The sequence below is a fragment of the Dasypus novemcinctus genome, chromosome 26, assembly GCF_030445035.2.
Source record: "Dasypus novemcinctus isolate mDasNov1 chromosome 26, mDasNov1.1.hap2, whole genome shotgun sequence".
NCBI lineage: Eukaryota > Metazoa > Chordata > Mammalia > Cingulata > Dasypodidae > Dasypus > Dasypus novemcinctus.
The window spans coordinates 13,544,615-13,569,284 of record NC_080698.1 but is presented as its reverse complement, the minus strand read 5'-3'; the positions used below and the strand labels follow the sequence as shown (position 1 = coordinate 13,569,284).

General features: G+C 49.0%; 2 protein-coding genes across 9 annotated transcripts; one reads left to right on the top strand and one right to left on the bottom strand.

The window, feature by feature from the left end:
* Positions 1–1,090: 1,090 nt before the first annotated feature.
* PHF7 (PHD finger protein 7) lies at positions 1,091–15,100 on the bottom strand. Of its 5 annotated transcripts, none has more exons than XM_058288274.2 (11): positions 14,467–15,100; positions 13,097–13,228; positions 12,354–12,406; positions 11,813–11,904; positions 4,813–4,914; positions 4,311–4,435; positions 3,711–3,870; positions 3,007–3,113; positions 2,407–2,523; positions 1,848–1,972; positions 1,091–1,632 (listed from the first exon to the last, which is right to left on the bottom strand). In XM_058288274.2, the coding sequence occupies exons 2-11, from the start codon at positions 13,138–13,140 to the stop codon at positions 1,514–1,516; spliced, it is 1,044 nt and encodes a 347-aa protein (XP_058144257.1). In that variant the 5' UTR covers positions 13,141–13,228; positions 14,467–15,100; the 3' UTR covers positions 1,091–1,513. The 5 variants fall into 5 exon arrangements, with proteins under 5 accessions (XP_058144257.1, XP_058144261.1, XP_058144259.1 ...); XM_058288278.2 differs by having other exon boundaries at positions 1,091–1,573; positions 14,467–15,094; XM_058288276.2 differs by lacking the exon at positions 14,467–15,100 and adding an exon at positions 14,373–14,395.
* BAP1 (BRCA1 associated deubiquitinase 1) lies at positions 14,428–24,199 on the top strand. Of its 4 annotated transcripts, none has more exons than XM_071212093.1 (17): positions 14,428–14,512; positions 15,609–15,638; positions 15,752–15,806; positions 16,785–16,917; positions 17,311–17,430; positions 17,924–17,985; positions 18,087–18,229; positions 18,496–18,574; positions 19,022–19,145; positions 19,481–19,628; positions 20,085–20,269; positions 20,738–20,871; positions 21,404–21,882; positions 22,000–22,160; positions 22,408–22,500; positions 22,609–22,681; positions 22,863–24,199. In XM_071212093.1, exons 4-17 carry the CDS (start codon positions 16,900–16,902, stop codon positions 22,994–22,996), a joined length of 1,953 nt encoding a protein of 650 aa, XP_071068194.1. In that variant the 5' UTR covers positions 14,428–14,512; positions 15,609–15,638; positions 15,752–15,806; positions 16,785–16,899; the 3' UTR covers positions 22,997–24,199. The 4 variants fall into 4 exon arrangements, with proteins under 4 accessions (XP_071068194.1, XP_058144952.1, XP_058144954.1 ...); XM_058288969.2 differs by lacking the exon at positions 14,428–14,512 and adding an exon at positions 15,312–15,477; XM_058288971.2 differs by lacking the exon at positions 14,428–14,512 and adding an exon at positions 15,314–15,477 and having other exon boundaries at positions 16,785–16,845.
* The last annotated feature ends 471 nt before the right edge of the window (positions 24,200–24,670 follow it).

The following is a 24,670-nucleotide window of genomic DNA, read 5'->3' as shown; positions in this document are numbered from 1 at the left end:
TCACCAACATCAATTACCAAAACTTTTCTATCAACTCAACAAAAAGCTCTGTACTCATTAGTGGGAGGATTTTTTTTTTTTTTAGAGAAGATGTAGGTTTACAGACCAACAGACCAATCATGCAATGGTAGGATTTTTCTAAGTGCCAAGTCCTCATGTAGTACAATTGAAAATTAATAGTGTCAAGGGATAATAAATTTAAAAACAGCTTAAAAGTAGTTGCCTTTGGGGAGTAGGACCAAGGCTGGGGAAGGGTGGGTTAAGAGACTTTTTCATTACAATCCTTTTAATACTAGACTTTAAAAATATATTACTTCACCTACATTGATAATAAAAAGAAAAACAAAAATACCTCCCAAAGGAGTCCATGTTAATCTGTCAGATTGGTACAAACCTTGGCCCTGAGTCTCCAGGTTTGGCAACATTAGTACTGAGAACTCCACCCTCTACCACGAGTGACAGCCACTCAGTGAGACCCAGGGAGCCCAGGATATGGCAAGGGTCCTGAGCTCCTTCACTAACCCAATTCTGTGAAATCATTAAAAACAAACAGGCTTTATTCAATTTCTCCCTAGGTCTTCCACCAGTTTTGCCTCCTAGCTGCCTCACCTGACATGAATGTCCTGATGTGAAAATCCCTGGTGATCCTTTGGACAGGCTCCCTTCAGCCTCGACAGAAATGCCCAAACCACACTGTGGAGGTGCACAAAGCCCACCCGGGCCTAGAGGGAGTGGAGTCCAGGGTGCACCACGCAAGCACGCAGTCCCACGTCTGTTTGCATCCAGGACCCAAACTTTGCACTGATGGTTTAGTCTCAGTCCAGCATGGACTCCTTTGCTGGGGTACCTCCCTGGTGAGAACCCGGGGGCTAATCGCACAGTGATCCAAATCTCTGTCCCCATAAAGCCAATCTGCAAGCTATTTCCCTCCAAAGAAATGCTTCTAACTTCCAAGTTGAAAGTTCTGAATTTAAGTCACTGAATTTTACAGATTAAAAGGGTGGGTTTGCCTAATGGATTCCACACACTACCCTCCAGACTCCTTAGCATGCCAGACAAATTTCGGAGTGAACTGATAAAGAGACACCAATGGAGAGAAAACCTTTATTTGTGTAATAACAACTGTGGGTGAAGTAAGAAGAGGCATATGAAAACCAGATGAAGAGGCAAGAATCTTGGTGGAAGAAGAGAAGAAAGGGTGCACTGGGAATCAGGGAGAAAGCCACAGACACCCGGTGGTGGTGCCAGGCCTGGCCTCTCCTCACAGGCTCCCGGGACTCCTCTCCCCTCGGCTCCTAGTCTCCCCGCAGCCACAGCGCACACCCCTCAGCCCCTCCCCGTTCCTTGTCTCACAATGCCGCTTCACAGCCAACGGGCCTTGGAAGCAAGGACTCAGGAGGGGCTGCTACTTGGGGGTTTTGCAGCGCTTAGTGGTTCTGACACCCTTGGACTGCCAGCAGTAATCTCTGCTGCTGCCGGAGGACTCTGGCTTCTCTAATAAGGAAGGCCCTGGTCAATCAGTCCAAGACGGGCCCAGATACTCTTTGAGGCCGGTGTCTCTGAAGAAACACTCCTGGGGGAAGAAGGTATTGCTGCAGCAGGGGACGTCACCTGAGTTTTCAGGTGGGTAAACTGACGAAAGAAAGGAGGCAGGGGAAACTCAACCCTCCGCTGCTCCCAGGTGGAGGTCCTTAAGGAAGCCCCTCCTAAGCCACCCTTCTTCCAAAACTAAAGGTTCCAATTAAAAGTCCCCTCTGGTGGCACACCGTCTTCCTTGCCCAGGAACTTTGAGGTCCCTCCCGCCCCCCCACCCAGTTCTTTAGACCAGATCATCCCTCCAGGCCCACCTGTGGCTGAAGCAGAAGGCGCACACTCCTCACACTCCCATTTCTTACTGTTGGATCTAAGGAAGGAGCAGTCCCTATGGGTTCCATGGGATCCGCACGTAGCACACAGAATGAGGCGCCACCTCCTACGGGAAGAGCCAAGGAAAGGTTGTGGGGCAAATACAGCACTAACTACCACTCTCGGGATGTTGGCTATGGGTCAGGCCTGGGCCGAGTGCTTCCCAGCACTTCTTGTACACTTTATCCTGGCAGGATTTGTGGCCTGGAGAGGCTGAGTGCCTGTCCCAGGGCCCTGCCGTCAGGCACAGGGATTTGCACGGTGGATCTGGAAAGGAATTGATCCTGAGTATCTCTCCACCAGGCACAAGGAGAAGCAGACCCTGCAGGTAGGGATCTGTTCACGTGCACGTGAGTAAATCGGGGGCTGGCCAAGGAGACTTAGCAACTGTGTTCACCCTGAGGTGTGGATAGAAGTGAACTTCCTGCTCCTAATAACTGTGCCAAGGTTAACGCTAAGATGGCACCGATGAGCTTTTCCTAGCCAGGAGCTTTCCCCTACCCTTTGTCCTCAAAGCTGTCTCTGCCTTGTTCATACAGACAGATGGGGGCATCACAATGCTGATAGCGCTGATACAACTCTGAGAAAGCCCCTGGCTCGAGTTCCCAGGCAGCATCTCTGCAGTGGGAGAAGAAACAGGTGAAGTCAGCCACACACAATCGACTGGTAAAGTCTTCATCCACCTGGGAGGAACTAGGAAGAACTCAAACTACAGCCCAGCCCAGCTCAGCACGGACGCCTGCATACCTTCAATGAGCCGGGGCAAGTGGCCTGGCCAGGGAGGAGGCTGAAGCAGGGTGCGTGGAAACCGGAGGTTCCTTAGTTCTACCCTAGGATTCAAGAACTCCCAGATCCCCCCGAGAATTCTGATCTCCCTGAGCACCCTTTTCAGAAACATGCTCCCTCCACTATTTTTTGACCTCTCTTTTCTTCTGATAACTAAAAAGCCTCCCTCCCTGCCCCCCCAACCCCTTCCTTTTTCACTATATTTCAATGCCTCGGCTGCTTCTTCAATTTCTGAACTATCCTCACCCTCGTCTCCTTTCTTGAAATCTAGGCAACCCACTCCCTGGCTCGATTTTTGCTTTAGATTTCCTCTACCTGTCTGGAATATGAATTCCCATTCTTAGCATTTCTTGAGGAAACTCTTCTCGATTGTTACACTGTGGACATTTGAAGAAATGCTTTGCTGACGTGTGGGCATATTTCTGAAAGAGAAACATGGAGGGGCTTCGCCTTTGTAAGCATTATCTTTGACCACCCTCTTTCCACCCACATCCCCATCCCACAAAGACAGTGTCGCTAGCTGTTAAGAGAGGAGAGTGAAAGCTCTTGGGGGTAATGAGGGAAGGAATGTGGGTGGGCTATGGGTGAGGGCTGCAAATCCAGGTGTCAGACCTAGGACCAGCATGTGTTCAGGAAAGCGGCCAGGTGAGCCTGTTATGTCTGGCTCCGCGGCTTGGCAGCTCTGGCTCAGTAACCTGGATATATGTTTCCATACATCCAGGTCAGGTATCTAGATATATGTTTCCCTTTTCCATCTCAGGAAGCAAGGCAGACTTTGGGGCTAAGCACTCAATCTAGGATGAGCCCATTTGCTCTGGCAATCTTGAAGATTTTGCTCAGTCTCATTCGTATCGTGGGTGAGGACTACAGGCGAAGAAGGACCAGAGGCCAGCCTGACTTTACTGACTGCCCCAAAGCACCCTGACATACAGGCCTCTAGGGCGGCACTCTGAAGTGGCGACAGCTCCAGGTAGGAACAAAAGCAATCACGGCAGGTGCCCGGGCGGGGCAAGTCCCACCTGTATGCACTTGCGGTGGTAGATGGTCTGACTACAACACGGGCTCTGGATGTTTTCAACACTCGCTTGGGATAAGTCTTCACAACACAAGACACAGCCTTCCTCTCCAACATTCCCCTGTTGAATGTCCTGTGTTGGGCGATGTTTCCCACAAAATGATCTGTGACGGGGGAAAAACAGACTTGGTTTCTGACATGTCACAGATGCAGTTTTATAGGTCTAGGGAGGGCATTTGCCCATCCATGCCAGTGTCCAGTGAACTTCCACTCTCCCAGAGGGAGAGAGACGCCAAGGCAAAGATCAGCTACATGCCTTCTCACGGCGGCTTTTCTGCTGGGCAAAGCTCCCAGGACTGTCTCCACAGCCTCCTGTTCCTACAAACCCCACTTAGTTCTAAGCAGCTGTCTAAGAACCCCAGCTGTTTGTAATTTAAGGAGGGGATGGGAAGCAAGAAGTAACCCCTGTGAAATGTCCAAGTTATGACGCTGCTTCCCATTACTAAAAGGAGGGACAGACACACTGGTAAATCAAAACATGAGAACCGGATTCTGATTTCATGAATGGCAAAAGGGCAGCCTGACTTTCCCCTTCATTACTCACTTGTACTCTCCAAAAAATTGTGAAAGGCAACCCTTTTCTTGGCCACAAGGCAGATGGAAGTTTCTGACACACTGATCATTCTGGCAGTTAATGGCAGCTCCTTTTTTCTTGCACACAAAGCAGATCTGCAAACGAGATCCCAAACAGTGCTCACTGCCCCCCAAGAAAGACAAACAGAGACCTACAGGAGGCACGTCTTCCTGGGGAATGGAAATTCTGAAAAGCAACAGCCCTTGCTGTTGCTCAGTGTTCCTGAAAGGTCTGGGGCACCCTGAAGCTGCGCAGCACTGAATTCTTAGGATGCTGCTCTTTCCTCTCACTTAGGACACTACACCCCAGAGGAGTATAGACCTTAAGGGAAGGACCAATTGGAAAATCCAAATGGGCTCTGACTTCTAAACTAGCAGCTAGGGAAAAGAACAGAAACAGAAATGATGGGAGACATGTGAGAAGAGGCAGAGAAAATCCAGCCTACTCCAAGGCCATTGCGGGGGCGTCTAACCTTCCTGGAGGCCCGAGCTGCCTCCTTTTTGATGTCTTCAGGCAGGAATCCATGGAAACCTTGGTTGGACTGGCCCCTCTGAGGCAGCTTGCTTGATAGGATCTGGGGGGAGTGGCAGCAGAATCAAGTAGTCAAGATTGCTGATCAGTGTGGAGGATGTCAGGGTGAGCAGAGAACTGAGGCAGAGAACTTGGCAGAGTATACACGGCATTTACAGGGTAAACAGCACCGTGTGTTGGGTGCTCTGAGTGCTTTTCAAAGATGACAGGCAGGTACTATAATTGTCCCCATTTTTTGAGAGAAGTACTGTAATTGTCCCCATTTTTTCAGAGATGTTGTGACTTACTCAAGGCCACAGAGCTCCCACAGCCTGGGCGCATATCCACCCTGGCACTACACTGCCTGTCCTAATGAGGACTGCTAGCATGTGCCCAGCACTTTGGGGAGAACATGTGCACTGACACATTTTCTGCTCACCATGACCCTGTGATACAGATGCTACTGGATCCTCACCTTACAGAGGAGGCCACCCAGGTCTAGTGCTAGTTCAGCCACGGTCACATGGTGAGGAGGCAGCAAAGCTGGCATGGCCATGCAGGCCCATAGAACGCACATGCTTACTCCTCCTGCTGGACTGCCCCTCAGTACAGAATAAATACTCTTCTCAGGATACATATTCTCTACAAGAAGGGAAACTAGTGCTTTAAAATCTCCTGACTGTAGTCATTCGACATTAGGGAGAAGGAGTTGCACTTTCCTTTAAAAACATATTTTAAAGAGCCTTTTGTTTCTTCAAAGCACAGTCTGGAGTAAGAAATCAAGGAAAAAGAAGAGAAACTATTCTGTTACAAACATTGGGGAGGAATGTCAGCATCCTCCTCCCCCAAAGGACTTCAGAAATATTGGGGAGGGTGGTGGACTTCCTGAAGTAATTATAGGAAATGTGTAAGGGAGGCTCAGATTATTTTATTTTAACATGATAGAAAAGGTGACCCTACAAGGCGTGCTGCCTTGAGGACACTGGGATTACAACTGTAAATTCCCAATTATATTTAAAACATAAAATATATTATTTTAAAACTGATTGTCTCAGGGCTTTAGGATTTGTGAGTGATTCTCTTTCCTTTATTTATTTTTTATTGTTTCCTTTGAACTTTTAAGTATTATTCATATTTTCTACAATGAGCATGTATTACTTGTTAAAGCAGAAAATTAAGAGTCAAAGATTAGAAACAATCTAAATGTCTTTTAATATGGGTTTGGTTTAACACTTTTTGGCATACCTATACCATGGAATAATAATTAGCTCTTAAAAAGAAAAAACTAGATCTATACATGTTATATGGAAAGCTTTCTGAAATATATTAGGTGAAAAAAGCAAGATATAAAACACTTACGTAGAGTATATTTATTTTTAAGTTAAAAAATGTATATGCCTGCCTGTAAATGCACCAAAATTAACATAGCCCTGATACCAAAACCTGAGAGGACTTACAAGAGAGGAAAAGCAGACCAATCATTCTCATGAACATAGATATAAAACTGACACAAAATATTTAGCAAATTGAATTCAGCACTATATGAAAGGGATAATACATCATGATCAAGTGGAGTTTATACCAAGAATGCAAGGTTAGTTTAGCATTACAGAAATCAATCAATGTGTAAACCACATTAACAAAATAAAAGAAAAAAATCATGTTCCTCTCACTGGATGCAGAAAAGCATTTTATAAAATTTAACACACATTCATGATACTTTCAGCAAACTAGGTAAACAGGAACTTCCTCAATCTGATAAAAGGCATCTATGACAAACAGCTAACATATTTAATAGTGAAACCATGGATGCTGTCCCCTGATGTTGGGAACGAGACAAGGATATCTACTGACTCCACTTCTATTCAACGTTATGTTGAAGGTTATAGCCAGTGCAATAAGGGAAGAAGAAAAAATAAAAGACATGCAGATTGGAAAAGACGTAGAACTGTCTTATTCACATATGACAAGACTGTCTACACAGGAAATCCTAACGCATTTACAAAACAAACAATGAGAAAATGAATTTAGCAAGATTGCAGGATAGAAAGTCAATATACAAAAAACAAACAACAAAAACCCCAAGACAAAACTGTATTTCTATATATTAGCAACAAACAAATGGAAAAGGAAATTTAAAAAACATTTACAGGGAAGCAGATTTGGTTCAACTGGTAGTGCATCTGCCTACCACACAGGAGGTCCAGGGTTCAAACCCAGGGCCTCCTGACCCATGTGGTGAGCTAGCGCCCACGTGCAGTGCTGATGCGCACAAGGAGTGCTGTGCCACACAGCGGTGTCCCCCGCATAGGGGAGTCCCACACACAAGGAGTGCACCCCGTGAGGAGAGACACCCCATGCAAAAAAAGTGCAGCTTGCCCAGGAGTGGCACCGCACACACAGAGAGCTAATGCAGCAAGGTGACGCAACAAAAAAGAGACACAGATTCCTGGTGCCACTGACAAGAATACAAGCAGACACAGAAGAACACACAGCGAATGGACACAGAGAACAGACAACCGGGGGGAGGGAAGAGGAGAGAAATAAATAAAAAATAAATGTTCAAGAAAACAAAACAAAAGATAGTTATGAATACATTTAACAAAAGATATGAAAGAGCTTCTCACTAAAAGTACAAAACATTGCTCAGATAAATTTTAAAAGACCCAAATAAATAGATTATACCATGTCCATGCATTTTCCAATGCTGTTCAACACTGTTTGTCATTTCTTCCCAAATTGATCTGTGAATTAAATGCAATCCCAATCCCAGAAGGCTTTTTTATAAAAAAGAAAGGCTGACAAGCTTAATATAAAATTTATATGGAAAAAAAAAAAGGGACTTGATATCCAAAACAATCCTGGAAAAGATTTAAGAACTTAGAATACCTAACTTCAAACCACAATAATCAAGACAGTGTGATATTTGTGCAACAATAAACATATAGCTCAATGACATAAAATGAATTACTCAGAAACAGATCCACAGACATATGGTAATTGAAATCTTTTTAACTTTTTATTTTTAAATACTTTCAAACTTACAGGAGAGTTACAAAAATAATACAAATCCCATATAGAGAACTCCAACATATCCTTAACCCCTCCCCCAGATACCCAGATCCACCAATTTTAACTTTTGCTATATCATTCCATCTATCAATCTACTTCCTGAACACTTGAGTGTAGGATGTATACTTCATGTTCCTTGAATACTTAATACTGCCATGGACACTTCCTAAGAACAAGGGTATTCACTTATGTAACCACCTTATGTGCAGTTATTAAGTTCAAGAAACAACATTGATATAAAGCTTACAGTCTATACTCCAATTTTTTCATATGTCCCAATAACATCCTTTTGAGCCTTTTCTCCTCCCTTGCCAAGTTCCATTTTGATCACATATTGCTTTTAATTTTCATTGTCTCTGTAGTTGTGCCTGCCTTATTTCCTCCCTCCCTCCCTTCCTTCCTCATGGAAACATATATATAACATAAATTTTTCCATCTCAATCATTTCAAAGTGTATCATTCAGTGCATTTCATCATATTCATAATGTACATGCACCATCTTCAGTTATTAAAATTTTCCCATCTCCACAAACGGAAACCCGTTATGCATTGAGTCCATTCCCTGGCAACCTGTACTCTAATTTTTATCTGGATAAGCTTGCATATTTTATGCTATTCTCTTTGTTGTTATCAGGGGACTTAAATCTATAACAATTTTGTTTGCTTTCATACCAACTTAACTTCCATAGTACACACAAACTATGTTCCCAGACCTCTCAATCCACCCATCTTTATATAGTCCTTGTCACAAATTACATTTTTTCAGTATGAGTCCAAAACCACTGATTTATCATTAATTTTTTGTATTTGCCTTTTCATGTTGTAGGAAGTAAAAAGTGGAGTTACAGACCAAAAAATACAATAATACTGACATTAATGTCTACCTGTGTCATTACCCTCACCAGAGATCTTTATTTCTTCACATGGCTTCACTCCATTGTCTACTGTACTTTTCTTTCAGCCTGCAGAACTCCCTTTAGCTTCTCTTGCAGAGCCAGTCTAGTGGTGATGAACTCACTAAGCATTTGTTTATCTGGGAATGTCTTAATCTCTCCCTCATTTTTGAAAGACAGTGTTGACATGTATAGAATTCTTGGCTGGCAATTTTTTGCTTTCAGCACTTTAAATATGTCATCTCACTGCCTTCTGGCCTCCACGGTTTCTGATAAGAAATAAGCACTTAATTTAATCGTGACTTACTTTTAAGTGATGTTGCTTCTTGCAGCTTTCAGAATTCTCTCTTTATCTTTGGCATTTGACAGTTTGATTATAATATGCTGTGGAGGGAAGGGGTTGTGGCTTAATCACTTGGGTGCCTATCTACCACACGGGAGGTCCCAGATTCAGATTTTGGTGCCTCCTAAAAGATGATGAGCAGATGCTGCCCCTGCAACAACAAGCTAGATGCCACCCCCTGCAGCAACAAGCTAGACGCTGACCCCACCCCAACCAGAAGATGCCACAAGCCAGCAGATGACGCAGCCCACAGGGAGCAGATGTGGTTCAGGGCGTTGGGCACTCCCCTCTCATGTGGTCATCCCGGGTTCAGTTCCCAGTGCCTCTGGGCATCTAGCTTGTTGCTGTGGGGGTGGGGGAGTGGGGATGTGGGGGGAGGAGGCAGCATCTAGTTCGTTGCTGTGGGGGGGCAGCATCTGCTCCTCATCTTTTAGGAGGCACCAGGACCCAAACCTGGGACCTCCCATGTGGTAGAATGGTGCCCAAGTGGTTGAGTGACATCCGCTTCCCTCCACAGCATATTATAATCAAACTGTCAAAGGCCAAATATAAAGAGAGAATTCTGAAAGCTGCAAGAAGCAATGTCACTTACAAGTAAGTCTCTGTAGGAGAGCTCTGTAAACTGCCTTCTACATGCAGAAGTTCTGGGGTGGTGACTCCCTGAGTGGGCCACCAGATTGGACCAGATATACACCCTCCCAGTATGTGTAGAAGGGTTACTCTCTCCCTCTGGGATTGTGCACTGAGTGCATGAGCCAGCTCCAAGTCTGAGTAGATCAGGTGAGGGGAGGGTGAAGAGGCACCAGGGTGCCAGAAAATGCTACTGCTTTGAGTAGCCTTTTTCTTGATTTGGCACTCGCCCTGTTATTGCAGTCCTTTAACTACATTCTGGAGCTTTAAGAAAGATGTTTCTGCCAGTTCTTGCTGGTTGTTCAAACCTTTGGTAGGCGGATAGAGCCCTGAAGCATCCCACTTGGCCATTTTGATCAGGGAGGACTGGTCGATTGATCTTGGATAAAGGCAACAAGGTAACACAATGGGTAGGCAAATATTTCTTGGAACACTCAAAAAGCACTAACCAATGTTAACATTTTGAATGATCCATGTATCTTTAAAAAAATAAGATAATAAATAAAATTATATTAAATTAAAATTAAAAAAAAGAAAAGCACTAACCAAATATTTTCAGCCTGGGCTTGTCAAGTGGACAGGCTGGTTTTACAAGATCTGAGAGAGTATGTGTGTGTGCATGTGTGCTGATTCAAACAGTTCAATATGCCTAATTTTTCTTGATTTTTAATAAGACAGAAATATTAAAGCACATTTTCTTTATTTATAAACCCATCAAAAATGTGATGTTAATCTATGAAAAATTGAATAAGTTAAACAAAACAAAACAAAAAAAAGCACTAACCATAAAATTAAAAAATTAACACCATTAATTAAATGAAAAGGCAAGACATGGACAAAAATCACAAAACATATATGTATAAAAGGATTTATATTCAGAAGGAATACATGAAGAACTCTTACAACTCAATAATAAGGCAAACAATCCAATTCTTAAAATATCTGTACAGATACTACACGAAAGAAAATATGAGAATGACCAAGAGGCATATGAAAAGTAGCTCGACATCCTTAGTCATCAGAGAAATGTAAATTAAAACTACAAGGAGATACCATTATACATCTGGTAGAGAAGCTAAAATTAAAAAAAAAAAAAAAAGCAAAACCTGACAATATCAAGTTTTGACAAGAATGTAGTGCAACGGCAACTCTCTGAAAGTTAAATACATAGCTTGCATGCAACCAGTAATTCCACTCCTAAGTATTTGCCAAAGAGAAGTGAAAACACAAGTCCACAAAGACTATATGAATATTCATAGCAGCTTTATTCATAAAAGCTCCCAAATGGAAACAACTCAAATGTCCATCAACAGGTGAGTAAATAAGCAAATTGTGATTGTGGTAGATTCATACAATAGAATACTCCTAGGCAGTAAAAAAGCATGAGCTACTGACATAAGCAACAACAAGGATGACTCTAAAAAACATTATATTGAGAGAAAGAAGCCAGACACACAAGAGTACACTGTGTATGATTCCATTTATATGAAGTACAAGAAAAGGTAAAAGTTAATCTATGACAATAAAAACCAGAACAGGGATTATCTGCGTGGGGAACGGCTAGGAGGGGACAGAGGGGAACTTTCTGGCATGATGGAAATATTTATTTTGATTGGGGTGGTAGTTACAAGGTGGTTACATTTATCAAAACTCATTAAACCAAATGCTCAAAATGGATACATTTTACTATATGTAACTACACCTAATAATAAAAAAAGAATATTAGGGAAAAAAAATAACTGGAAAGACATTCAAATTGCTGACAGTGGTTTGTTTCTGGGGTAAAAGTGAAGGATTGGGAATATGATTGGGAGAAGACTGCCTTTTCATTGTACACATTGCATACTGCTAGAATTTTAAACCAGGTACTTACATTATTTTTTTTAAATTAGGTTTTAAAAGGAAAAAAGCTCTTAAGAGAAAAAACAAACCAGCCTATGGATCTGAGGCTGGATGGAAAAACAGAGAACAGACTATACAGCAAAGTCAAAGGACATTCAAAGCAAAGGAGGCCTTATACTCACAAGACAGAAATAATGCACGCTGAGATTGTCTTTCTGAAGAAATTCTCCTAATTTTTCGGGATCCCCAGGTTCTTGAAGGCATAGCCGGCAAACTGGGAGAGAGAACGTTAAGAATTAACCACAAGATTGGCTCACATTGACCTTTAGGAATGGAAGAGTGGGAACGTAATCATCTCTCTAAGTAGAGGAAGGAGTTGAGTACTAAGAGGGTCATTTTGGTAAGGAGGGAGGTTGGGATGAGGTGTTACTTGGCATCAGAGTTATACATAATTTTGGCCACACTGAAGGAGTTGGCTGAAACTACTCCATGTTTTTTCTGTTTGCTTGTTTTTGGTTTCAAGTAGTTCTATTTCAGTTAACGTGTTTCTTGAACTTCGGACATAAATATATAAAAATTACAGGTCCGAGTTCTTCAGGATCTTGGAGAATCTGGGAAGGAAGTGGGGTTCAGTAAGAGAAGCAAGTTTGCTGCCCCACATAGGTGGCCCTCTTTCCTGGGGTTGGGAAGCAGTGGCTGAACAAAACCTCTAGTCTTTCTTACCAGGCCCTGAAGACAGCTTCCTCTGGGTTACCCTCCTTGTCTTAGAAGATTTTCTATACAACAGAAGGGAGAAGTACAAGGTAGTCTTTGAGGACCCTGTCAACATCTGTTATCACAATTTCCTCAAAATGCCATCCATGAGGCTGATGAAACAAAATATCTAAAGGCTATGACATCAGGTTCTTTTCATATTTCTAATTTTTTGAAAGCACAAAACATCCCCACTGAGTTATCTGAGGGTGAGACCCAGATTGTAACCATCTCTCTGTCCCCAGAGCCTGGAGGTGTTCAATTTCGTCAACTGAATGCAAGAGCAAAGCCCCTCTTACTCTTTTACTGCTGCTTTTGCTCTGACCTCAGGTTGTACCACTTCTCCAAAGCTTACTAAAAATGGTAATAGTTTCCAATTTACTAGGCACTATCCTCGGCACTTAACTGTCATTAACTCGATGAATCTGTGGGATACTTTAAAAAGTGGGTGCTGTTATTATGCACGTTTTTCCAGATGAGGAAACGGAAGCATAAAGAAATGAAGTGTCAGAGCCAGGATGGGAACCTAAACAGGAGTGCTCCAGAGCCAGCACTCTGTTACTTGGGACAGCCCTGGGAAGACAGGCAGCTTCCAGGGGGACAATCGTGTGTGCTTCCACACTACCCAGCCTCCAAAAGGGGGCAAAAAGTACGACATATTCCACAGGCCAATGGGAAATTTCTCCCCAACTCCCTTACATCACCTACTCTACCTCAATCTTTGGCGTTTCTTCTTCTTTTCTTTTACGGTCTTCATTCGCTGCTGCCTCTCTGTCCTATCTTGAAATCTTCTATACTGTTACTATTCTTCTATACTGTTACTATGACAATACAGGTTCTTCCAGCTATAATTATAAACAGGGCTTAGTCAGCAATTTAATTCCACATTTGGTTATCAAGTTCTACAGGGTCAAGGCAACCAGGCACTTCACCTACCAACCCATGTGATGGAATAAGAGAGCCCTACCCAGTATCAGTGCTAGTAAGAACGAGCAATTATTAAACCAGGCTAAGAACTGTTCTAGGCACTTAACGTGTGTTAACTCAAAAAAAAAAAAAAAAAAAAAACCCAGGCAGTAGGTACCTTTATTGTATCTCCACTTTCAAGATGAGGAAGCTGAGGCACAGATCAGTTAAGTATCTTGCCCAAGGTCAGAGTTAATAAGCAGCCTAGCTCCAGAGGCCAACCTTATTTAGCATGTTATACTGCTATCACACAGCAATGTAAGAGCTTGGGACCACTACTTGAACTGGCTGAGTGGTTCTTTGTTGCTTTGTGCCTACTAGAGGCAATGAGATAGCACTCAGGAAGAAAAGCTACCTTTGTCTCAATTCTACCCAGTAAAATCTAGATAAGGTAGCTAGTTTTTCCCTAGGAAGGGGAGCCTGTTGGAATTTGGCTATCTAAAGCAAGAGCTCCCTCTAGTGAGATACAAGGGATATCATGGACACATCAACCCCTTTAGATCCTGGTCACTTCTTTGAACCAGGCTCAGACGGCCACTGAGGTTTAGTCTGTCTCCAACCTTTGTCTAGATCTGAGTCAAGAGGAAATACCTAAGTGGACCAATTCAGTAGAGTGCACATTTACCCTTTCATGGGTTCAGAGGGAAAATCCCTGAAAGTGAAGGACAAAAAAATAAGCCCCACCCTTATGAATTAAGGACTATGTCTAGTCAGGGGAGAGGACAGTATTTCATAGGAGAGCTGAGTGAATCAGATCATCTCAGGGACACACTGCAGTCCCCATGTGCTTAGATCACCGCTGGAGAGCGTGAGTACTTCAAGAACTCTCAACTATTCTGCAGGAATACAACTACTAAGGCAATTAGCCACTCTGAAAATCAAGGCCATGCCATTCTTTCATTATGTTTGCTCAAGTCTCCTTTTCCAACCCATGAGTTGCAGAAGTAAGGAGGTTTGGCTGCTGTTTTCTCAACAAAAGCACTTGGACAGGCTGGAAGAGGAGGGAGAAGGGCGTGCACTAACTATGCTATCCTGTAAGGCAACCACTTTGGCTGACCGCGGAGCAGTTGGGAGTTGTTGGGGACACCTCCCGACTATCTAGCAACAGAAATAAAACCTCGAAACTTCAGTTCTTTGCATCGCTGGACCAAGACGTTCCTTGGGTAGGATTCTGGGCAGACTGGTAGTTAGAACAAGATGCAAACAATCTTCAAAACATTTGAGCGGGGACGTGGCAAAGGCGGGCTTCCACAAGCGGCTCAGTCCGGGATTTCCTAACCAGGCGGTCGCTTCCTTGAAACAGTGACCAGATTGTTGCACTGGATAAAGGCTGGCTAAATGCTTGAGAAAATTAAAAAAAAATAATAAACGTGTTCGTCCCCGCCGCCGCCAGAATAATAAACAATGATTTATTTGGAAAATACTTCGGTGAGGCCACAACCGGCCCCGGGAGGTAACAGCCGAAGAAGGGGCTCAAGGAGCATCCCGCGAGTGCGGGGCCCGGCTCATGTCGCGCCCGCCGAGCCGCTGGTGCGGGGCCGGGCCGGAGGTTGCCTCGGGTGCTCGCTCCTCCCGGTAGCGCACGGGCCGCCGCTCCCGGCCCGGGCCGCCCGCCCAGCTGCTGCTGAGGGCGCCGCTGTCCGGGAGCTTTATTCGTTGTCACAAGCCGTGGGAGCTACCTCACGGGCGGCCGCCCCGCGCGGTGACTGCGCCGGCGGAGGGGGCGAGCGCGCCAACCGGGGCCGGGTCACGCGGCCTCCCACCCGCGGGGAGGCCGACTCGGGCACGATGGCGGCGCCGACCGTTGGCAGAACGACAGCCCACTAACGGCCGCGCGCCGGCCCCGCCCCTTCCGCCCGCGCTCGCGCGCTCGCCGCCCGGTGGAGTCGGGTCCGCGAAGACGAGCCCAGGGGCGGGGCGGGGCCGGCGCGCTGCGATGACGTAGTGCCGCCGGCGCGGGCGGTTGACGCGGCGGGGCCCGTTGTCTGTGTGTGGTGTTGAGGGGCCCCGGGGGCGGCGGGGGCTCCCGGCGGGGGCGGCGGTGGGGCGGGAGGGCCTGGACATGGCGCTGAGGGGCCTTCCCGCGGGAAGATGAATAAGGGCTGGCTGGAGCTGGAGAGCGACCCGGGTGAGGAGGGGGCCGGGCGGGCCGGGGGCCGGGCAGGTTGGGTGGGCCCACGGGCAGGCGCCTGTCTGCTGGAACGCGCCTCCCTAACCACCCCTCCCCCCCGCCCCCATCCCTCTTGTCGCCCCGTCCAGGCCTTTTCACTCTTTTGGTGGAAGATTTTGGTGAGTAAGAGCCTCCCTACCCGCAGGACTGGACTGGGGGGTCCACCCCTGCGCCCTCCTCGTTCCCAGCCCAGGGGCTGCCCTAGCCGACCGCTTACCTTTCCTGTTCGCAGGTGTTAAAGGGGTTCAGGTGGAGGAGATCTATGACCTTCAGAGCAAATGCCAGGGGTAAGTGACTTGGCGCCAGGGCTGTCCCTCACACCCAGAGGGCCTAGGGGGAAATGCCCTTCAAGGGAGGCAATTTCAGAAACCCCAAGTAGTAAAATCTCCTATAAGCAAGCATCCTTTTTCTCTGGGTGCCTCTCTTCTCATCAAGCTGACGTTTTTGTTATCTTCCAGTCTTCTCTCAGGGCTTCCTTTTATGTCCTATCCTTCCCCATCCAAATCCTTACCCTTTACTACTTTAGGGTACAGTTCAGGTGCCCTTTCCTGGTCTTGCAACAAGAAGCCCCTAATCTCAGTCCAGATCAAACAGTGCATTTTGTGCTGCTGCAATTTGTTAATTACAGCTTTCCTGTGCCCATGAGTGCCCGTTGCTCTAAGCCGCACCCAAGGGCCTTGTACTGATTGGTTGGTGTGTGGCATCTGTAAGGCCCCTCCTGGTGGCCAAGCACAGGATCTAGTCCTGGTGGTCCTGTAGAATAGAGGTGTGGAAAACGGCTATGGTGACTGAACCAAGAAATCTGCTTTTTGTTTCCTGAAAAAGAAGGGACTGGTGTGTGTGTTCGTTTGCTTCTCTGGCTGCATTGGGGCCCAGGCCTTAGGTTCCACAAGTGAGAATTAGTGTTTAAGTTTCTAATCAGATAGTTTTTGCTCTTGCTTTACCTTGTATTTCTCCCCTGTCCTGGGCCATTGGCTCAGCTTCTCTTCAGTTATACTGGAACCAAAAGCTCTAGGTGTGAGGAAACTGGGTGGGACTCCAGGAGCACCACAGTCTGCAGCTCTGACTCTGCCTGCATCGGTCAACTGGGGTGTGAGGGTTCAGGGCCACTTGGGACACACTGTTGGGAAGAAGCCCGGGGAGAGGTGAGATCCTGCTTGGGGCACCTGAGGAATAACGCAGTGCAAGGGAATGGGGAGAAAGGAAGGGTGTGCTGATTGCCTCTGCTCCCTCAGCTGATCTAGCTCTGTCCCTTACTTCCCCAGTCCTGTGTATGGATTCATCTTCCTGTTCAAATGGATTGAAGAGCGCCGATCCCGTCGCAAGGTCTCTACCTTGGTGGATGATACGTCTGTGATTGATGATGATATAGTGAATAATATGTTCTTTGCCCACCAGGTCTGCTGGGCTCTGTGCTTTTTCTGGAGGGTGGGATGCTGCCCTTTTCTTTCTTTGGGAAATGAAATTGGGGGAAGGCAGGAAAAGATAGACAGGCATCAGTGGTGCTGGTTACAGAAACCCCTTGGCAGAAGGAACTGAGCCCTCATTCACTACTTGGGAGGACCTTTAGGCAGAGTGGTGTCTAAGTTGTTTCTCTCTCTCTCCATTCTCACCTGGTGAGATTTACTTGGTGCTTGTTGTTCAAGGTTGGGCCAAGATGGGGGTGAGCTGATGAGGGTTGTGGTCCAGATAGGACTGACCCTCTCTGGATCCCTATTCTCAATGAGTATAGGCTTGGGGGAGCTTGGGGGTAAAGGGTGCTGTGTTAGGTGACTGTTCTTGGTTTCACAGCTGATCCCCAACTCTTGTGCCACTCATGCCCTGCTGAGCGTGCTCCTGAATTGCAGCAATGTGGACCTGGGGCCCACCCTGAGTCGCATGAAGGAATTCACCAAAGGCTTCAGCCCTGAGGTAGGCTGCAGTGCCCTAGTCCTATCTGGACAGATCTGAGCTCCAGGGCCTCTGATAATACCGCTGTGGAGCTTTTTCCTTTCCAAATAACCATTTACATTGTAAACGGCCATTTGCATTACATTCTACCTTTAAATTAATCATATAAGGCAATTAGTTTTAGGCCTCATTGTCAGGAAAGGAGGCCGACCTAGAGAGGGAAGAGACGTAGGTGACACCGTAGGTGACACCATGTCAGCACCTTCTGTGTCAGAACTTTTTCTATTAGGCTATGTTGTTCCCCATTGTCCACTGATTACCCCTTGAGGCCAGTAAGCCTACCTCTGGATTCCAGAGGTCTCTTCTGCCCCCCACTGGGCCTTTATGAGCATTAGTCTGTGCTTCCTCAGATTCCTGGGACTCCTCCAGGTCTGCTCTCTGGAGCATCACCCCCATACTCCCATGCAGAGGGCTGTTGAAGAAGTTGTTCTCATGTGGCTTATTTTCTTTCTAGAGCAAAGGATATGCGATTGGCAATGCCCCAGAGTTGGCCAAGGCACATAATAGCCATGCCAGGTGTGTGGGAGCTGTGGCAGCCAATGGTGGTAGTGGTGACGGTGGGGGAAGTGGAAGAGAGGATGCTGTCCTTTTCAGACCCTAAATGTGTCCTTCCCCAGGCCTGAGCCACGCCACCTCCCTGAGAAGCAGAATGGCCTTAGTGCAGTACGGACCATGGAGGCCTTTCACTTTGTCAGCTATGTGCCAATCACAGGCCGGCTCTTTGAGCTGGATGGACTGAAGGTCTACCCTATTGATCATGGTAGGTACCCTGAGCTGAGGAACGGCTGTCTTCCTCTGCTTGTCTCCCAGGAAGCTGTTGCTCAGAGTCCTTAAGTGTTCAAGGGCCTGGTAATAGGGTTGGGTGCTGGGGACATCCAACTCTGGCCAAGACGGCAACCTGCACTGCATTGCCAGCTCAGCCTCTGACTCCCTGGACCAATTGCTCTTCTCCATCTCCTCTTGCCTTCCTGGCCTACCAAACTCAGGAGTTCCCACTTGCTGACTCCTCATCTTGGTCTTCCCTAGGACCTTGGGGGGAGGATGAGGAGTGGACAGACAAGGCCCGGCGGGTCATCATGGAGCGTATTGGCCTCGCCACTGCAGGGTAAGGGCCCTGTGCTTGCCCTGCTCTACCTTCTGGAGCCCCCTTTGGGAGGGACAGAGCAAAAGGAACCAAGGCAGGGAGAGTCCAGGTGATTTGTGGAAGGCCACATAGTGACTCTGGCAAGATCGGGCTTAGATCTTGGGCTCCCAGCTCCTTGCCCCGTTTCCTACGGGGCTGCCTGTGGCCTGCTTCAGGTTGGGACAGGGGAGGGACAGGCGTTGGTGGAACCCTGGTGGCCCAGGTATGCTGGCTCACTTTCTGACGGCTCTTTGAAGACACTAGCTCAGGTGCCTGGTGTGTGTGGCCAACTGCTGTCCTCTTATTGGGGTGGGGCCTAGACCTATAACTACAGGTGTGACTGCAGAGAGTCCTGCCAGGATATCTCCCTTAACCTGATTGTGGGGCCCAGGGTGGGGGCTGCTGTCACAGCTGCAGCTGTGACTGCAGGGAGCCCTACCACGACATCCGCTTCAACCTGATGGCAGTGGTGCCCGACCGCAGGATCAAGTACGAGGCCAGGCTGCATGTCCTGAAGGTGAACCGTCAGACGGTGCTGGAGGCCCTGCAGCAGGTGGGTGCCTCTCCCGCGTGGCCCATGCCCAACCTGGCTCTCCTGCCCACCTTCCCCAAACCCTTCCCACTGTAGCATCTGGCCTGGATTCCCAAATCTTTCTCTTTTATGGAGCTGAGCTTCAACTAATCATTCCTTTCCTTTGCTCCCATAAAAGAATAGTGGGACTTGAGGTGGGGTGGGAGACTAGCTTTTAAAGAGTGCACAAGGCTATTGCATTGCCCTGTGAATGGGTGGGGTCAAGGCCATTGTGCTGCCCATCAGGGACCCTTAGCTTTCCAAGGTAGAGGCCTGATTCTGCCCTCTCTCCTCTGAGTCATGGATTCTGTTTTCAGCTGATAAGGATAACACAGCCGGAACTGATTCAGACCCATAAGTCTCAAGAGTCACAGCTGCCTGAGGAGTCCAAGACAGCCAGCAGCAAATCCCCCTTGGCACTGGAGGCAAACAGGGCCCCTACAGCCTCTGAGGGCACCCACACAGGTACTGGACAGGTTGGGGCCTCTCTTCGGTGGGCTTGAGCCACCCCTTCATAGCTTGACCTGTGAGGCCCAAGCGGAGGAAGTCTATAGAGATCCATGGGTGGTGATGCAGAAGTAAGGCCTGTAGCTCTGCCTCCTTGGAATGTGGAGGGTGAGCAGTCCTTCCCTAAAGAAAGCTGTCTTTAAAGGGCTGCTGTTACCAGAGGCCCCTGAGCCCTGCTCCGTAATGCACACACTCCCTTTCTTGTCTTCTCTCGAGGCCTTTTTTCTTTCTGCTTCCCCTTTTTTCCTTCTTGTTCTTTTTATCGTCTTGCTTTAAGCATGTGACTCAGAGCATGCTGACTCCAGTCCAGGAAAGGGAGTAGTGCTGTGTCCCAGGATGGGGGAGATGGTGGGCTGGGGACAGCTTTCCTGCAGCTGGCTGAGGGTTCTGCCTGTGCTTCTGGCCCTTTCCCAGATGGCGTGGAGGAGGGGGCTGGCTCATGCCCACCAGCCCCGACTCACAGCCCTCCCAGCAAACCCAAGCTGGTGGTGAAGCCTGCTGGGAGCAGCCTCAACGGGGTTCCTCCCAACCCTACTCCCATTGTTCAGCGACTGCCAGCCTTTCTAGACAATCACAACTATGCCAAGTCCCCCATGCAGGTAAGCTGGGAGTACCCTTGCAGGATTTCCTCCCATATTCTCTTGAGAGGCCACAACAGGCAGTTTGCCCATGTGGGTCCTTGGTGTCCACTCTGTGCCCAGCCTGGGGTGCCTGGCTTTTCTTATACTCAGAGGTCCCCCACAATAGCAAGGTTTTAAGGAAGCAGGGAGAGCTCCCCTGGCTGTAAATCCAGTCACACAACTGAGGTGTTGAACATGTAGCGCATATTCCTAATGGCAAGATAAAGGCTCTTACTTCAGGGCACTCTCTTCCTCTTAGAAGCCCTGTGTAGGCAAGTGGCGTGGGTGGGAGATGGCCTCCCCAAGAGCCAAGGTGGCCTGTGGAGCGCATGTAGGGGTTCAGTGAACTCAGCCTGCAGAGCCAAGGTGATTTCAGCTTTAAGTGCTCTATATGGCCTGAGCTGACCGGCTCCCTGCTCATAACTGCCCTGGACTTCTCTGACCCAGGAGGAAGAAGACCTGGCAGCAGGCATGGGCCGCAGCCGAGTCCCAGTCCGCCCACCCCAGCAGTACTCAGACGATGAAGATGACTATGAGGACGACGAGGAGGATGATGTGCAGAACACCAACTCTGCCATCAGGTGAGCCGAGCTCTGTAAGCTGGTAGACTCTGGGTGCCACGGGTCCTACCCTGAATGCTCCAGCCTGTGCCTGAGCGTGCCCTTTAGCAGATAATGCTGAGCACCTGCTGAGTGCGGGGTCTTGCAGGAGGCTGGCCTGAAGAGGGTAACCCCAGGCTCTCGGGGAGTTGTTAGTGTGTTGGGGGTGAGCTGAGCACTTTAGACGCTAAGGCATGTGCTCTTGGGAAGTTGTCTTTCATCTGGGCCTTGGAGGATTGGAAGAGGCAGGGATGGACGAGATGGCAGGAGGGGAGCTTATCTAGAAGTCATGGCACTGGCAAAAGATTGGAAGTGAGGTGGGGAGGTGTTCTTTGAGGACATGGCCACAGCTGTCAGAGCTTAGGGTGCCAGACTGAACATGGTTGGACCAAGTGTGAGGAGCTTTTAGGGTCAGTTTCTAGAGGCCAGGATGTCTTGAGGCCATCTTGGGCACTGTTGGGTATGGTCGGTCACCTGTCCTGTTCCCTCAGCTCATCTCCCCTTGGCCCCTCAGATACAAGCGGAAGGGGTCAGGGAAGCCAGGGTCCTTGAGTGGCACCGCAGATGGCCAGCTGTCAGTGCTGCAACCCAACACCATCAACGTCCTGGCTGAGAAGCTCAAAGAGAGTCAGAAAGACCTCTCGATTCCTCTGTCCATCAAGACCAGCAGTGGAGCCGGGAGTCCAGCTGTGGCAGTGCCCACACACTCGCAGCCCTCGCCCACCCCAAGCAACGAGAGCACGGACACAGCCTCTGAGATCGGCAGTGCTTTCAACTCGCCACTGCGCTCACCCATTCGCTCGGCCAACCCAACACGGCCCTCCAGCCCTGTCACCTCCCACATCTCTAAGGTGCTTTTTGGCGAGGACGATAGCCTACTGCGTGTTGACTGCATACGCTACAACCGCGCTGTACGCGACTTGGGTCCTGTCATCAGCACGGGCCTGCTGCATCTGGCTGAGGATGGTGTGCTGAGTCCCCTGGCACTGACAGGTGGGCCTTGGGCTGGTTCACTGCCACTTGATGCAGCTAGTAGGGGGGAGGCACTTGGCCAGGGGACCACTAAGTGTCTTGCCTTCTTATGGTTCTTCTCATGACTTCTTTCCCCAGAGGGTGTGAAGGGTTCCTCGCCTACCATCAGACCAAGCCAAGGCAACCAGGGGTCTAGCAGCCCAGAGGATAAAGAGGTCGGGGAAGCAGCAGACAGCAGAGAGAAGACTGGACTGGCCAGGCCCGGTGAGCCTGTAAGCGGGGAGAAGTACTCACCCAAGGTGAGCCTCCATTGTGGCATTCTCAGGGTGCTTCCTTACTGATAGAGGAAAGGGCCTGGGCACTACTGCCCAGGTGCTGGCTTTGTGATTGGAATTTAGGGGTGAGGGTTGGTGACCAGCCAGGTGCCTGGAGGCCTTTCTGGGTGGTGACAGGGGCCTCTGGACGCATGGACTCTGGCTGCCTTCTGGTAGTGGGACTTTGGCCTTGGCCAGCTGCTCTCATGGGTACAATGGTGGGTTTTGGCAGGAGCTGCTGGCACTGCTAAAGTGTGTGGAGGCTGAGATTGCAAATTATGAGGCCTGCCTCAAGGAAGAGGTGGAGAAGCGGAAGAAGTTCAAGGTGAGTGATCACTCCAGCTGCTTGGTTCTCTGTCCTTGACTTCCTGAGGTCAGCTGGCGGCTTCTCTGGGGATATGGTCTGCAGTGCCCTCACCCTTTTCTCCTGCAGATTGATGACCAGAGAAGGACCCATAACTACGACGAGTTCATCTGCACCTTCATCTCTATGCTGGCTCAGGAAGGTGAGGAGACCCACTGCTGCATCTGTCAGGTTCTGCTGAGGGCTCTGTCCTGCAGGCGCCCGCTTCCTCAGAATGGGGAGGGCCGTGAGAGCCCTAGCTCCTGACCCGAGGTCCTGGGTACCCTGAGCAGGTAGCTGCTTGCCACCTGGCCCCCTGCTCCAAGGTCCCTGCCTCTCCACAGGCATGCTGGCCAACCTGGTGGAGCAGAACATCTCGGTGCGGCGGCGCCAGGGGGTCAGCATTGGCCGGCTCCACAAGCAGCGGAAGCCTGACCGGCGGAAACGCTCACGCCCCTACAAGGCCAAGCGCCAGTGAGGACCGCTAGCCCTGACTTTGCAGCCTGCTCTTGCCGCGTGGCCCTCACTGGGGTCCCCCTTCCCTGCCCTCCTCCCCTTTTCCCAGTATTACTGAATAGTTCAACTAGAGAACCCAGGCCCTGGGAGTGGGAGCCAGGTGGCGGATTTCCTGCATTGCACCCTGGGGCAGGGGTGGTCAGCCCTTAGTGCTCAGGAAGCAGCAGCTGGAGCTGGGGCACAGCGATGTGCTGCAGCTACCTCCACAGCCGGCTGTGGAGCGGCAGGACCTGCCTTCATGCCTTGGGCAGCAAAATATATATTTTATCTATCAGAGACATCTATTTTTCTGGGCTCCAACCCGTCTTGCCACCACCTTGTTGACATAGCTGGGAATGTTTCCCTCCTAGCAGCTGTCATCCTGCTGGGCCCAGGCCCCTGCTTCATGCCAGGGTCATGACTGCAGGGTCCCACTTGGGGCCTGGGTAGGCACTGGGCCCTGCTGCTCTCGCCCCAGCTGCCAGCCTGTTCCCATCATGAAGAAGCCAGGCCTACTCTTCTTCATTCCTCCTGGGAGAACTCCAAACTCAGGGACCCAGCTGTTGGGCTAGATGGGGGCTGGGGGTCCTAGCAGGGGTGGGAGGAGCAGCCTGCTGGGTCCCCTGGCCTGAACAGAGAGAAGTGTTTGCGCTGTTCCCAGGCGGGCTCGTTGAGACTGCTGTCTGTAGCAGGGCTCGGGGCCCTTTGCTTTCAGTGTTGTGGCTCTGGCTGTGGGACTGCCTTGGGCTCCTGAGCCTGAGGCTCAGAAGAGCCTCTGCCCAGGCCCTCAGTATTAGCATGTCTCTCTCTCACTAGGAATAGCAGAGACCACGCTGCTTGCAGGAAGCTGGCACCACTCAGTTCTCCCTGCCACGCCAGCTTCCTCAGCCTCTGCAGGGTGGGGGGCAGACCAGAATTGAGATGGCCAGTGGGAGCCCCCATGTCCCCAGAGGGGTCACGGGTCCAGCACTCCCTCTGGAGCTCTGATACCACCCAGCCCCATGACCTCTGCCAGATGGTTTTGAAGGTGACCCAAGCCGACCCCTTATCTCTGTATATAGTGATTGGGGGGCAGGGCTGGCAGGTGTGGCAGCTGCCTCTCCCTGGGCTGAGCACAGCCTGACCCCTCCAGCCCCTGTAAATACTGGATCAATGGATGAATAAAATTCTCTTAAAAAAAACTTAAGCTGGCCTAAGGTTTGTAGACTAGGCTGTGGTGTGAGTGGAGGATCTGCCCAGACCTCCTGGGCCCCGTGGGGTCCCTGTGGCCAGCAAGGTGACGGTTTACATTCCTGGGGTGCCAACCTTCCCCAGGGCAGAGGTCCTTTGGGACCCTACCCTGGGACTGAGGACCTGATTGCTGAGGAGGGGTTCTAGGTGGGCTGTGGCACTTGGGAGCTATTTGCAAGATAGGATTAAGTGTACTTGGAGCAGGGGCTTGTGACTTTTCACCAGATCTGGCGACTGCAATCTGGAGAGTTGCCAGGAGTCAGGGCTGCTTCTAGTCCTACCTGGCACGTTCTCCTGATTGGGGTATTGGGCCTTGGAAGGGCCCATCTCTTCCCCTGTTGGAATTGGACAGGCACAGCAGGCCCAAGCTGCTTTCCCTGCCAAATGCTTTCTCTGCTGAGGCTGGCTGGAGCCCCTCTCCCCAACC

Excerpts from the sequence above, each read along its gene's own strand:
- PHF7 (XM_058288274.2), bottom strand. The coding sequence starts at position 13,140 with ATGAAGACCGTAAAAGAAAAGAAGAAGAAACGCCAAAGATTGAG. Across the intron at positions 4,436-4,812 it reads CAGCTCGGGCCTCCAGGAAG|ATCTGCTTTGTGTGCAAGAA; the intron begins GTTAGACGCCCC and ends TCTCGTTTGCAG. Across the intron at positions 3,114-3,710 it reads ACCACCGCAAGTGCATACAG|AAATATGCCCACACGTCAGC; the intron begins GTGGGACTTGCC and ends TTTCTCTTTCAG.
- BAP1 (XM_058288969.2), top strand. The coding sequence starts at position 15,441 with ATGAATAAGGGCTGGCTGGAGCTGGAGAGCGACCCGG. Across the intron at positions 16,918-17,310 it reads ATATGTTCTTTGCCCACCAG|CTGATCCCCAACTCTTGTGC; the intron begins GTCTGCTGGGCT and ends TTGGTTTCACAG. Across the intron at positions 18,575-19,021 it reads ATTGGCCTCGCCACTGCAGG|GGAGCCCTACCACGACATCC; the intron begins GTAAGGGCCCTG and ends CTGTGACTGCAG.